This window comes from Rhopilema esculentum, chromosome 18, assembly GCF_057945365.1.
Source record: "Rhopilema esculentum isolate cy_ngs chromosome 18, ASM5794536v1, whole genome shotgun sequence".
Taxonomy (NCBI): Eukaryota; Metazoa; Cnidaria; class Scyphozoa; order Rhizostomeae; family Rhizostomatidae; genus Rhopilema; species Rhopilema esculentum.
The window spans coordinates 740,491-753,959 of NC_142832.1; the positions used below are offsets into that span (position 1 = coordinate 740,491).

The window sequence follows — 13,469 nt, forward strand, 5'->3', positions numbered from 1 at the left end:
AGTTTCTTTAGGCACCCAAAATGTTTATACGTGGAACCAATAGTATAACAAACTAATCTGAAATTTGGTGAAGCACTTCCTTATTTTCCAGGGGGGCTCAGCCCCCCCTCGGTTTTCCTCAGGAGGGGCTGAAGCCCCAGAGCCCCCCTAAGTTTACGCCTATGCGACGAAGAACAATTCGATTGAAACTAATTCAAAAATTGAAGTCTGGAATTTGTCGATAGAAATCTTAAATGTCTTTGCATTTCTGCCTCCAAACCTTCGTCCTGGATTTTTTACTTTTAGCGCTTAAAGGAAACTAATTTCATTGGTTTTTTGTGAATAAGCTTCTTATTTTCAGATAAGAAAAGCAAAATAAAACAGGATATGTCTAGTTTCTTATAACCAAGAGATTGACAATTCTTGATATGGCTCTGTCTCAAAATGATAGAAGCTTCTTTGCTTACTCCTCAAAGATTCAAGGAATCTTCACGCATTTTTCTTTGTAGCTACTTAACCTTCCTCTTTGTTTTGATGTGTTGAACAGAAAGGTTCTAAGTTGCTACTCCAAGCTTCACGCTTAATGCAGTCATCAGTAAAAATTTTAACTAACATCAGGTGTGATTGTTATTTCATTAAGTTGTTATGGTCCTGAAGACACGGGGAATTTCAATTTCACTTCTGTACTTCCTCCTCTGTGAAATACATAAGAAAACAGAAACGGGAATTAAAACAGTAAAAACCCTTCATTTGGAACAGTTTCTATTTTTGTATTTCTTGCTTCAAGTGTTCTATCATAGAGAATTTACCCTAGTTACTTTGTATTCCCTTAAAAGGGGGACACCCTTCCTTCTTAGAAAAGAGGAAGTAGTGTGCGAACTTTGGGAGGGTTTAGCCAATGAGGTAAATTACTTTCGCGAAGAAAATCACCGGCGCAAAGCAATATGGGATCGGCATCTACAATGTTTAAATACCTTCACTGAACTGATGGCTCGTAGAAAACGTGGAGATCGTTGTCAGCTTCAAGATACATTTTTTTCGAAAAATACAGCAAGATGAAGCTTATATTGGTCTTATGCATGAGCTTAGCTATACAAAGGATTGCAGCAGGTAATTTGCGCGTTTTTGTAGCCTCAAAATTCCTTATTACATTTAGGCCGCTTTCTGTCCTTCCATTCCATCGTAGATTAAGGCGGACGTCTCTCTCATGTAAGCAAACATGAGTTTTTAGTAAACTTTGGTTCAGTAAGTTATCTGAATTCCAATGAATTTTGAGCATTGATTTGGTAAAAAAATTAATTCACCCGTGGATAAAAAAAGCATTGTAAAACTTCTACACAAGATAGTTATCCTTTAATGTATCCGAAGGATAGTTATTTCTGTGCTTTGCCTGCAAACACGAATCACTGTAGGGAGCAATGCATCATGCTTCATGGACTTCTTTTTAATCCATAAAGGTCTGACTGAGAATTCAACAATAACTGAAATAATAAGATACTTTAAAGAGCATTCAAGCATAAAAACAACCAACAACTTCCTAGCAAATAGCTTAACCTTAAGCTTTAAACAGATCACCAAAGAAAGCCTAAGGCAAATAATTGTGAAGCTAAAATATATGAAATAGATGAAATTTTGTAATATTATGGGTGCACTCTTGCACGCAAAAAATATGGGCGTGGTATGGGCGTGGTTTGATGTGGATCAAATTAAAAAGCTTTTTTCAATTATGGCAAAATTACATTTTAAATTTGTCCACAACTGAGATTGGAAAAAAATGTGTCATTCTAAATTGAGTGATCCACTTGAGATCAGGGCTGCCAAAATGTTTCAGTGAGCCTGGGGCAAATCTGAAAAAGAAAGGTACCCTTGCGAGCGAATCAAGCAGAAAATTTTTGTGACCTGGTTATTTAGATTAGCCTAAAATATGCTTTAGAATATTGTTGGCCCCAGTCATTTTCTTGCAATTGTTTCAATATTACTTTGTTTCAACTATTTCATTGTCACATTTTACTATTATTACCATTCTATAAATGGATTGCTATCATTTAACTCTAAAGGAATTCCATTCTTAAAATTGAATTCCTTTCTTTATGAGGTTCCCTAGACACCGAGGCTCTTAAGCAATTTGCTCCCTTGTCCCCCTCTTGGTGGAGAGCTTTGAGATAATGTTTTAGGCCTTTTTAAATTATTTCTGCCTAAATTATTAGTGCCAGAAAAGAATATGCACACACTCAAGAAACAATGAGAAATTTGATGCACACTCAAATTTGCACATTTATCACAAATGCACTCTTTCACTTCTGGGTAATACCTTGTCCACTCCCGATAATAACTTGTGCACTTTGAAAACTGCCATGAAACCTAGACCAGCATCCAGTGGTTCAAAAATTCAAGCCCATGTTCCTTTCAATTACAAAAGTCTTTTCAATAAGTGCTTCCTCCTGCAGTCAGAGGGCTTTGATAAGTATATTCACAGAAATCTTTCGATGTTTACAGAGCATTTTTTACAGGCTTTTAAGAATCAGTTTTAATAGATTCTGTAACTGTCAACCTAACCATCTCTGTCTGTCTAGGCCTCATATTTCATTGTGTATTGGTTATGTGCCTGTCAGAAAGGAAGCCTCTTCAGCCAAAAATATGATTGGGTACTTCCCAGCTGCTTTTCTTAATGTTTTCTTTATTTGATAATTTCTTATTATAATTTATATTTATTTTCCCTTTCCTCAGATAACAACACTGTTCTGAATTGCCCAAAGGATTCCATATTTTACCAGCATAATAAAATTGGTGTATTGGTTTGTAATGCAACAAATGTCCCAGATGATTTCAACGTTACAAGGAACACTGACATTCAGAAAGTTTACAATTCATGTGGAGATGATTTGAAAGGATCTTCAATCAAAATAGCTGGATCTGAATGTGGTGGGAAAAGCTGCTTTGAAATAAAGTTCTCAAACATTACCTTGCAGACATCAGGAACATACAGGCTAAGACTTACTTTTGGTAATTCAACAACAGAGCAAAACTTTAGCATCATAGTAGCAGGTAATTTTTTTCATGAAATTTCTTTGCTTTAATGCAGGTAATTTCAAGTAGTTTGTAAATTCTAAATACTATTATTCAAATTCATCAGATATTCTCCTGAAAGTGAAGTTTACCTTAAGTTTTTTTCTGTACTGCCCATTATTTATTCATAAACTAGTTTTGATCTTAATAGCTCTCACTAAAAGGAAGGTGTTAGGTAACAGAACAATAAAAAAAAGAAACTTTTTTTAAGTCTCTTAATTCAAGGATTGTATTTTGAGGATTCTGGTTATAGCTTTACTGCTATGGTTCCTAGAAGATTTCTGTTATCTCAGAATTTTCTCTTTCTGCTCAACTTTGGCTTGCCTTGGATACAATGTTCAGTTACTAGCAGGTTCTTCTATTTTGGCAATTAGCTTTTATTGAAGAAGCATTACCCAAACAATTCAAAAGTCATGCCCTACCAGAATTTTCTATTAAGTAAAGCAAAAGAAAATTGGAGTTTGGGGTTTTAGCCTCAAATGCTAACCATAAAACACAGAAAGCTTGTATCCAGTATTCTTAAACAATATGTCATTCATTTTATTTTTTTATTTAATAAGAAGCAAATTGAAAATATTTTGTTAGGTTGCAAATTTTTTAGTTTAATCTATTATACAATTTGGTCACTAAGTTGGTTTTCAGCTCTTTAAAAATTAGTGATAAATGTGCTGTAATTTACCTGCTAACTAAGATACCCAATGAACTATCTCATTTTTTCTAGAAAAGCCAGAGATACCAAGAAGTGTGATTGCTACCAGCTATTGGAAATCAAATTCATTTGTTTTCATGTTTTATGGAAAGCTACCAAAACCAAAAGGCTGCAATCCACAGATGGCTTCATATGTATCATCTTTTCAAACACGCAATTGCTCAGACTTGAGAAAGGGGGAATTCAAATGCAATGTGGTTGACAGTGATGGCCAAGAAAATGAGCTTCAATGTTATGCTGAATCACTTCTTGTTTGTGATGACGAAGCAACAAAGAATTGCAAAGTTGACATCAAACTAGCAAGTTTTAATAAATTTGGTGTTTCTGATGCTCTAAATATTTCAGTACCATCTGTGAAGTCAATTGGTAAGAAAGTTGTTCTTTTTCAAGTTTTGATGATCCACAGACAAGTGCTGACTATGTTATAATTTTTTCTAGTGATGATGTTAATTAACAATTCACAAAAATTACTTATTATGGGTCTGTCATTAAGTGGTAAATGCCATATAACCAGACCTGTACACAAATGGGATGCAGTTGTTTAGGTTGCTGTTGCCTGATGGGAACATTAAGCCTGAAGCTCAGAGGAGCTACTTAGAACTTTCCTCTTCTACTTATCAAAACTTTATTAAGAAATTTATGCTGGTTTGCATTTTGAAATGGCCACTTGTCTTCCTTGAACTCCTAAGAGCCAAAAAAAGTTTTTTGGCTGCATTTTTGGTCTGCACTTTGATAAAGATTCCTGCTTACCCTTAGTCATTTTTTGGGTTTTATACAGAGCTGCTAACTATTCTGCTCAAGGGGGATTACAGGTCCCATTTGCCAACAAAGTTGTTGAGCCATCATTTATTTGCTGACAAGTTTAAAAATTTGTTAAAATTTTTGTTAAATAAAGCCCCCTGTTTTTGGAACATTATTTTTTGAAGGGGTGCCATATCCCTGAAACAATTATACTCTGTGAAGTGTAATATTTGTCATTCTATGTTTTTGCTTTTCCTTGCTTTCTTCAAATGTTTTTGTGCCAAAGGCTTTCATGGAAATATAACGCCTCTTTGTAAGAGTGAACAGAACTTATTTGCTGAAGAGAATTAGTAACCAACAATCAAAGAGGCCAGCTTTCCCTTGCCTTCTCGTGGAGGGTTTCTCCATGAAAATATTATATATTAATTTGCATTCGATCCTATCAAACAATTTGTTTTTGTGTTGTTCTAGTTCCTGCCCTTAAGCCATATTTTTTGGAAGTGGTTCATGCCTCAAACTCTACTTTGACATTGAAATGGCTGTCTCCTTGCAAACCATTGGTTTACCAATACTATATTAGTTATGAAACCAGTTTAATTCGGAAGCAAGCGGTGAGAAAATTGTCCTCTCTATGCCTTTTATAAATCTTCTTTCTGTAGCACGGCATATTTTCTGCATGCACACACACATTTGATAATTTTAAGTTTCAAGTTTATTTTATGAAACTTGGGAGGAGCTTAAGCTCTTTCATGCTAATGCGCTTTTTGAATGGAAAACGACTAAATTTGCTGTTAGAAGAAAAATGGGGATCATGGCCTCTCTTGTCCCCTCCATTTGTTTGCCTTTATAGAGCCTTCCACACACGAGGCAAAATAAAAATATGGCAGACTGTTATCAAAAGAACTGATTGAATAGCTTTCAATAGGATTTGGGATTATTCGCTTTATGAAACCTTTGATTGAACCTGTTTAAAAAGACTGCTCTATAAACATTTTCTCCATTTTCTTAATGCATGTTTTTTCAAGATTTTTAACCAAACTAACCTGATTTGTTTCTGAATAGGCAATTATTTGTTATCCCATCAAAACAAAACTTCTTGTTGGTAATTTGGGACATGCAGAGAACTATGTCCTAGATATTTTAATAAACTGCTTAACTCCTTTAAATGGCAAAGTTAGTTATTCTAATTTTTATTGATATGTCTCATTCGGTTTTAGGGTAGCATCAGTGGAAGCAAAATGTCTATGTCATATGTGATCAAAGGTTTACGACCCTTTGCAACATATAAAATCTGCATTAACGCTTCAAGCAAAGAAAACAACAAAACGAGTCATAATTGTATCAATGGAACAACCGATGAATACAGTACGTTTTCAGTTCTTAACAATCTAAATTTTCATATCTAAGTTTTTGTATGGATTGGATTTTATTTTGATGTATGCTCATATGTAAATGGAGAGTCCCATGATAATTAATATTACGCCGACAGATCACCCTGCAATGCGGTACAATACTATTTTTCTAGTTGCAATTGAGTTGCATATGAACGCAGGATGATGGCAACTTTTAGGCCACGAACTCATCAAGTAAAAGCTTTTCGAATTCTCCGTTTATGATTAGTTGCACCTTTTAGCCTCTGCACTGTCTATGTCCATTTAGGCCGAGGAGAATGTTACAAAGAACATTTATCTAAATCTTGTATGTCTTAGCTGGTAAATGAAGTTTTTTAGATTTTAAAGAGTTTGAGCGCACATCTAGCTGTTGCATTTCTGAGCAGAATTTCCTTACGCAATGGAAAATACTTGCTATCTAAATACATGCTTAAGTTAAATGTTTTGAAAAATAGCAGAGTGCTGTGAATTTGCGAATAAAAGGCGTTTCTGCTTTACCAACAACTCTTACAATTAATGACAGAGCGGACGTTTTCTTTATGTGAAGTCAAGTACTGTGCACATGACACGCAACTTGTTTGGACTGTGCAATTTCCATGCCTCTTTATTTATTGGGCTGCATTTATTTCGCTGTTTGACCTGCTTATGGAGGTCACTTTGTTTGGTTTGCTGTGCTAGGATACGCGCTCTTACAAACTCTATCACTATTTTTGCAAAAAGATATTTCCATCACTGATGTTTTCAATTTATTTTGCATCTATTTGCTCTTTCTAGTTCCTTCACAAGCTCCGATTGTTTCTTTGGATGTGCTGTGGTCATCCAAAGCAAGCACAGAGCACGACGTCCTTATTTCCTGGAAGGTAAGTGAAGTTATGCATGTTTTTTTAAATACTCGTATCGCCATAACCAGGACCAAACTGGACATTATATTTTGTAAAAACTACTTTTTGGATATTGTGTCAAATGTCAAGTTATTATGAGAATAGCAGTCAAAAATAATTGCATCTTTGACATCGTCTTAATGATTAAGTTAATATTTGGAGACAGCAATAAATATTAAGAATTATTATTCTTTCATGGTTAAATGTATAGATACACAAAATAGATTTTTTCCTTCTTTTTCTAGATTCCAGACCCTAAGTACTGGAATGGAAGGCCTTATATTGCAATCGAATATCACGAAAAACAATCTTTGGGACATAAGCCGCAAAAAATACCAAACATAAAATTAACAGAGACAAACTATACACTTCATGGTTTAATTAAAGACAGAGATTACTACATACGAGTTAGTTTGTGTACAATCAAAGGATGTAGGCAGTCAAAGTGGATACTCAAAAAAGCTGTCCAGGTCAATAATGACCCAAGTTCATCAGGTGATGCATACCCTTGTTTTTTAATAAGAAATATTTTTTGAAATCATCAGTTTGAATGCCTTTGATATTATCAAAATGTTTGGCATTTATAATTCTATATTGAAAACAAAAAGGAAATAATACTTTTCAGTTGTGTTATTTGTTTTTGATATTTTAAGCAGAAAAGCAAATTGTTAGAGAAAATTACCAGTGTTCTTTTAGAATTTCTTAAGGAACTTTCTAGTTAGTATAGATGTGTTTCAGGTGATTGTAAGAACGTATCCCCCTTCTCCCTCAACAATTTCTTAGAGAGTTTATTTCTAAAATTTGGGGGAACTAGTCCAGAATATTGCTGGTTGGTTATCATTTTGCATACCGTATTTTTAAGCCATTAGTGCAAAGAATTGATCTCACTGGTCTTTAATCCACAGTTTGTTTTGAAAAATATTCAAATTTCCTGCTATCTTTTTTTTAAACAATTGAATGTTATAAAATGCAGTTTCTCGTTTTTTTATAAATAATCAAATTTAAAGGCAATCGAAAAATACTAAAAGGGCTTAAACACTTTCAGTCAAGAATTGACCAATCAACGAGGGTGATTCCACTCAGACGCTTGTTGATTGGCTAATTATTATTGACAGATAAATGGCACTATGTCCTGGCGCATTTCGCTGGCCAGCCACTTGGCCAGCGAAATGCGCCAGCCCTTTAAGTGCACCAGCCACTTGGGTCTCTGTGTATTTAAGGACAAGGCCTTTCTTAACATACTGACTAGGGGGCATTTGCCCTCCAGCTACAGTGATTTTCAATTGTTTTAAACATTAGGGTATTATCCTCCTCTTCATAAACAAAGGTTTGCCCCCGCAGCTAATTGCCCTTTGAAAAAGGCTTTGTTTATGCAAGAAATTTGATAACTAATTCCATGCTTTTATCTTTCTATAGATGTTTTAAAAATCATTTTGTTTGTCGTCCTTGGTGTTTTGGTCATTATGATGCTGGCCGCGGGCGTTTTTTTCTGCAAATGGAAGAAGTAAATATCTTACCACTTTCTTTTCTGGAAATACTGAAATTCAGAATAGTGATTCTTTTATTTCTTTTTGTTGTTTCGGAGTTTGTTTCCAAGTAAAAAAGATTTCACAAATTGTGAACTTTTTTGTGAAGTTCCAAATTGTTTGTTGGTTTAGTCATAAATGAATTTGTCCGTGTTTTCCTCATATTCATTGTTTTCTTCCAGATCAAAGAAATATGGGCACCTTAAAGAAGAAGGAAATAACACTTCCAGCTCTGGGTCTACTACAATAGTAAGTCAACAATCGCTTCCTTGAGGCTGATGACATTTATGATCAGAAGAGAATTAATAATCATTGTAGTTAAATGACCTGATGACGAGTTATGCTCGAAAACATCCTTATAATATTTAACTTTTCCGTGAACAAAGTGGCATTAATGTACTCTAATTTGCAATTATTTCACGCGAAGTTACTCTGTTGCAGCCTGCTTGATCTGTAATCAAGTTACTTTGCTGACCTTCTTGCTAGCCGGTGCTTGATCTTTGTCAGATTTTGTCAGTTTAGGTCTCAATTTTTCTCCCCTTTTTTTTACAAAAATGCTGTCTTGTGTCACGCCGACATTTCAAGTTTAGATTTGCTGTGTCGCTGACAGATAAAGTTTATATTTGCTGGGTTTGTGAATCGCAACTGGGACCGCAACTTTGAAACTTTATGAACCAAGTGAAAATAACTGTGATCCGTTAACAAACTCCCAACTTTTCACCCCATTATGGACATATTTAGCTGATTGTCTATGTGTAGAGGAGTTTCGTATTGTTTTCAAAGGTTCTGAGATCAAAAGTAAAAAATTCTGAAAGGATATTTTTTGTGATGTCAACCCTTTAGAATTTTGTTGCCCTTTCCATACCTTATTGTATGGTGATGGTCATCGCAGAGTGACTTTGCATTGGTAAGTAACATCAAGAGATAAGTTAGCTGTATTCGCAGACATAACTGTGCGATATTTATGTTAACAAAGTTCAATTTCAATTTGATTATTTGCCTACTTATAGATCTCTTTAAATGTTGCAATCTATTTGTAGGTTAGACCCCGCCCCCCTGCTCCAGAATACCAAGTACCTAAAGATACTGAGAATCAACCCTACAGCGCTTTTCCAATAGAAGAAGATGCTGTTGCTCAGGAGGAATCTAGCCTTGATGATGATGCCAACCCCAGCATTGGTCAGCTGCAACTTCAGTTTAGGAGCCCAGAGGACGCAGGACATAATCAATCTTTTGAGCTCGAGCAAGTATGAAGCACGCACTTTAAACTGTTAAACACTTAGTTGCAGCCAAACAATTAGAAATACAATTTATATACCGGCATGAGCTAGTAATATTGGCAGTATTTGTATTTTTATTTATATACTGTCACCGGTCGTTAGCAAATTGTGCTGTCAAGATCAACTGGTCCATAGATTTCTGTAATTCGTTCGCTTTTGTGTAAATTATCAGCAAAATTGTGTTCACTTCGTTGTTGTGTATAGAATAAATAAAGCCATATTTTCTTTAGCTATCAAGGAACTTTTAACTCAGTAGGGAGTATAAAATAATTACGAATGACTTTGAAACATTTAGCACTGTTTTCGTGTAAGACCCACTTGAAACATTTGGCACTGTTTTCATGTAAGACTAATTTTCCAATCTTGTCAAATAACTACAAAATGTGTTTTTACTTCCATCCACAATTGCTTATTCTTTGGGTTTTGTATTTTGTATTTATGCCATGACTTTGGTCTTCATTCTCCATTGTACTTAAACTTGGGTTCACTGTGGAATGAAGTGTGTATCTGATCAAGTCAAATTAACGACACTAGTGCATTAAAACAAAAGACAAATACCTGTGAATGAATAGATGAAAGTTAAGTTAAAATATGCCCTTCCTCTCTCCTTTTCTTCCTGGAATGATGATCTGGTAACTTAAGTGTCATCCAAATGAACGCTGGAATGTGCTTTAACGTGAAATGTGTTTAAAACATCAAATCTATTTGTATAAATTAATTAATATATATTAGTATATAGAAATGTTTGCTTTTTAGGATAGTAATTGTTATATTTTATCCTTTTTGATGATTTTAGAAAATAGTTTGTACTTATTAGTTAAACGTGTTAGTTATAGAAAGTGACGTTTAATTAATGTTTGGAAACTATTTGGGACTACCTGGAAAATTCCCTCAATAGCTCCTAGAGGCCATTTCAGATACTCTCTCGAGATGGTGCTGAGAATTGATAATAACAAGCCTCTCAATCTCCCAGGTTTCCCTGTGAGCTCTTTTTGCTCGCGCAGCTCAGTAGGACTTGAAAAGTCTTTACTAATCGTATCTAAAGGCCTGTTGATTATTTAAAAAAATAAACAATGGATTTTCATGCAGTTACACGCGTTACCAGAGGTAACCATCTGATGAATTCTTAGTATTTGTTTGAAATAGAGTATATTTAAGGTCTGCTGTTTTATATCTGTATATTAATCGATGTATATTTGGATTTCGCACAATAATTGTTATTCAATAAGACTTAGTTGCTTTTGTCTTCTAGCTCTTAATGCATCAGTTAGGCCTGGATTAGCCTGCCTTTGGGCAGAGGGGCAGATTCTGTCCCAAAGAACCAGATTTTTTGGAACCTTTCGAAAATTTTGCTGCTTCTTCGGAATTAGAAGGAAAGATCTTTTTCTTAAACCCCTCTCTACGAAAAATATTTGACACCCACTTATGGAAGCAAAGCGACGGAGAGAACGTAGAAGGGGTTTTGACTAGCTGGCTAACAGATTGTTTTGCCAACTGACTAATGACTAATTTTGTGCAAAACTCAAGACTAATGGCCAACCATATACTTTTACACGACTTATGATTAATTGGAATTATTTTAATGGGAATACTGCAGTTTCGATCGAGAAATATAGTATTTTAGGGTGTTTTGTAAATATCATAACTTGATATATTTCTGAAAAAAATTCTAACGCAAGATATACTTTATTGGACCAGGCATTTAACTGTTTCTCCCAAGACCTTAATGATGTTGGCCATTTGGTATGGGAATGTTCACATATTACGTAATCAAAGATGGAGATAGGGGGAAAAACACAAACTTTACGGTCATTGCTATCACCTATAGCTAAAGCTCAATAACTGATGATTCAGGGGAAGAGGTTTCCAAAACTGCCTAATTTTGATTACATATGTGCACATTCTAGATGTTTTCTCTGTTGAATGAGGGTGCCTTTTCCTTTGACCATCAAATACCCCTTGATAGTTAAATCTACTCGACGCATGATAGAAGATAACAATTTTCAAGCCCCCCCTGTTACAGATTATTTTATATTTCAATTCATTCAAGAACTATCTTGGTTTTGGTATATGAAACGTTATAACGACGATTTTGTATCGAAAAGAAATCTTGACTAACCGAAGGCAAAAATCTAATGACTAGCAATAGCCCCCCCCCCCCCCTTCTACACCCTCTGTAACAGGGGTTAGACTTTCTCTAAAACCCTTGTCACTTCGAGTAGTCAACGAATTGAGAGTGAAGACAAAAAGCGAGCGACTCGTGTTGAGGTTAATCACTGACTGAATTACTAAACAAAAGACTAAGTGTTATATACAAACGAAAGCGAGGTTAGCGTAATAATTATGTATGTTAATTAATGGCATATGATCCTACTACAGTCCATCCCTTCTACGTAAAAAAAGAAAAGAACTGGAAGGGATTTTCTTTTTTTTTGAACGACAAGTCCGATATTAAGTTCCTTCAAAATATGCAGTTAGCGATTGAAGAGTTGAAGTTTCGAAGTGGCAACATTTGGCAGTAAAGTTCATGTTCGGATCATGAAAGTGGATTTCAGATGCTGCGGCGGAAATTTCTGCGGCAGTTTTGGTGAGATGATTTTTTCCGAAGATGATCTGTTCTTGTAACTGCGGAATTACAAGCATTTGAAATCGATAGACTTTGGCATTTGGAAACTTCAAAGGAACCGTTATTGTGCCACATGGGCGTAGATGCGAACCATCAGGCGAAAGGATAGCGTGACGTGAAGAATCGAGAGGTTCAATGGATTGGTTATTGCCAGCGGATGTCATTATCTCTTTGGCGAATTCCAATGAAACTGAAGAAGCAGGAAAGCATGTTGCTACAGGCATTGTGATGTTGCGATCAGCACAAACAACGGGAAGGGCCAATATGCTTCTTTCCTCCTGAACAATGGAGTTGATTGGCGTTGTGGAAGAGGGCGTTGATGAGTCACGAATGCCGGAGGATGCCAAAGACTGAGGCAACTTGTTCTTTGGGTGGTGTTCATGAGTTTTGGAAATTATGTCGTAGATTGACTTGACAACTTCTACCAGTTTTGCTAATGTTGTTGCGTGTTTCTTGGGCAAAGACAACGATCCGATAGTATGTCCACTAACATGAAATGAAGCCTTGCATTCTTCGTCATAGCAAATTGAGCATATGTGGCGACGATTGTAACAACACGATCCTTTAAAGTTACATGTAGGCGATTGAAAACGATTGAAATCGCGGCAAATATTAGCTGGGCAGTTCTTCGTAAGGAGCTTGAGGCAATGTTGCTTGAAATGCCCTTTTCCTTTACAATATGTACAATCGAACATTGTAGCGTATTCGGCAAAATCGTCGAAAACAAGAAATAGAGCGACGGTTGACCAGAAATCTTTTGAGGGTACTCCACCAGTTGTAACAGGGGTTAGACTTTCTCTAAAACCCTTGTCACTTCGAGTAGTCAACGAATTGAGAGTGAAGACAAAAAGCGAGCGACTCGTGTTGAGGTTAATCACTGACTGAATTACTAAACAAAAGACTAAGTGTTATATACAAACGAAAGCGAGGTTAGCGTAATAATTATGTATGTTAATTAATGGCATATGATCCTACTACACCTCAACAGAGCCACAAAAAGTGGTAAAAGAGTATGCAAATATTTGTTTTTTTCCTGGGGGGGGGGGGGGTTAAGTTAATAATAGCCTTTAAATTGGTAGCAAACTAAACTAGTTTGTAGGGGGCCGAACCCCGGGAATTATTCAGGGGGTCAAGCACCTCAGAAAGAGGCCATTTTTTCAAAAGTTTATTTTCCGAGATTTGGGCCGTCGCCGATGTCCTTGCAACCTGTTCTATCCCCCCAAGATGTAAGAGGCATTCCATTACAGCATGATTACAGTACAAGGTCCCC

General features: G+C 35.7%; 1 protein-coding gene across 1 annotated transcript; it reads left to right on the forward strand.

Moving 5' to 3' along the window:
* Positions 1–903: 903 nt before the first annotated feature.
* On the forward strand, positions 904–10,803 carry LOC135696577 (uncharacterized). Its single transcript, XM_065216013.2, has 10 exons — positions 904–1,089; positions 2,707–3,024; positions 3,767–4,120; positions 4,967–5,106; positions 5,713–5,860; positions 6,661–6,746; positions 7,013–7,262; positions 8,184–8,271; positions 8,476–8,542; positions 9,334–10,803. The coding sequence occupies exons 1-10, from the start codon at positions 1,035–1,037 to the stop codon at positions 9,544–9,546; spliced, it is 1,719 nt and encodes a 572-aa protein (XP_065072085.2). The 5' UTR covers positions 904–1,034; the 3' UTR covers positions 9,547–10,803.
* Positions 10,804–13,469: the final 2,666 nt, after the last annotated feature.

Bases quoted from the DNA above. Each gene is read 5' to 3' on its own strand.
- LOC135696577 (XM_065216013.2), top strand. From the start codon at position 1,035: ATGAAGCTTATATTGGTCTTATGCATGAGCTTAGCTATACAAAGGATT. The intron at 8,272-8,475 runs GTAAATATCTTA...GTTTTCTTCCAG, and splicing joins TTTTTCTGCAAATGGAAGAA to ATCAAAGAAATATGGGCACC. The intron at 8,543-9,333 runs GTAAGTCAACAA...ATCTATTTGTAG, and splicing joins GCTCTGGGTCTACTACAATA to GTTAGACCCCGCCCCCCTGC.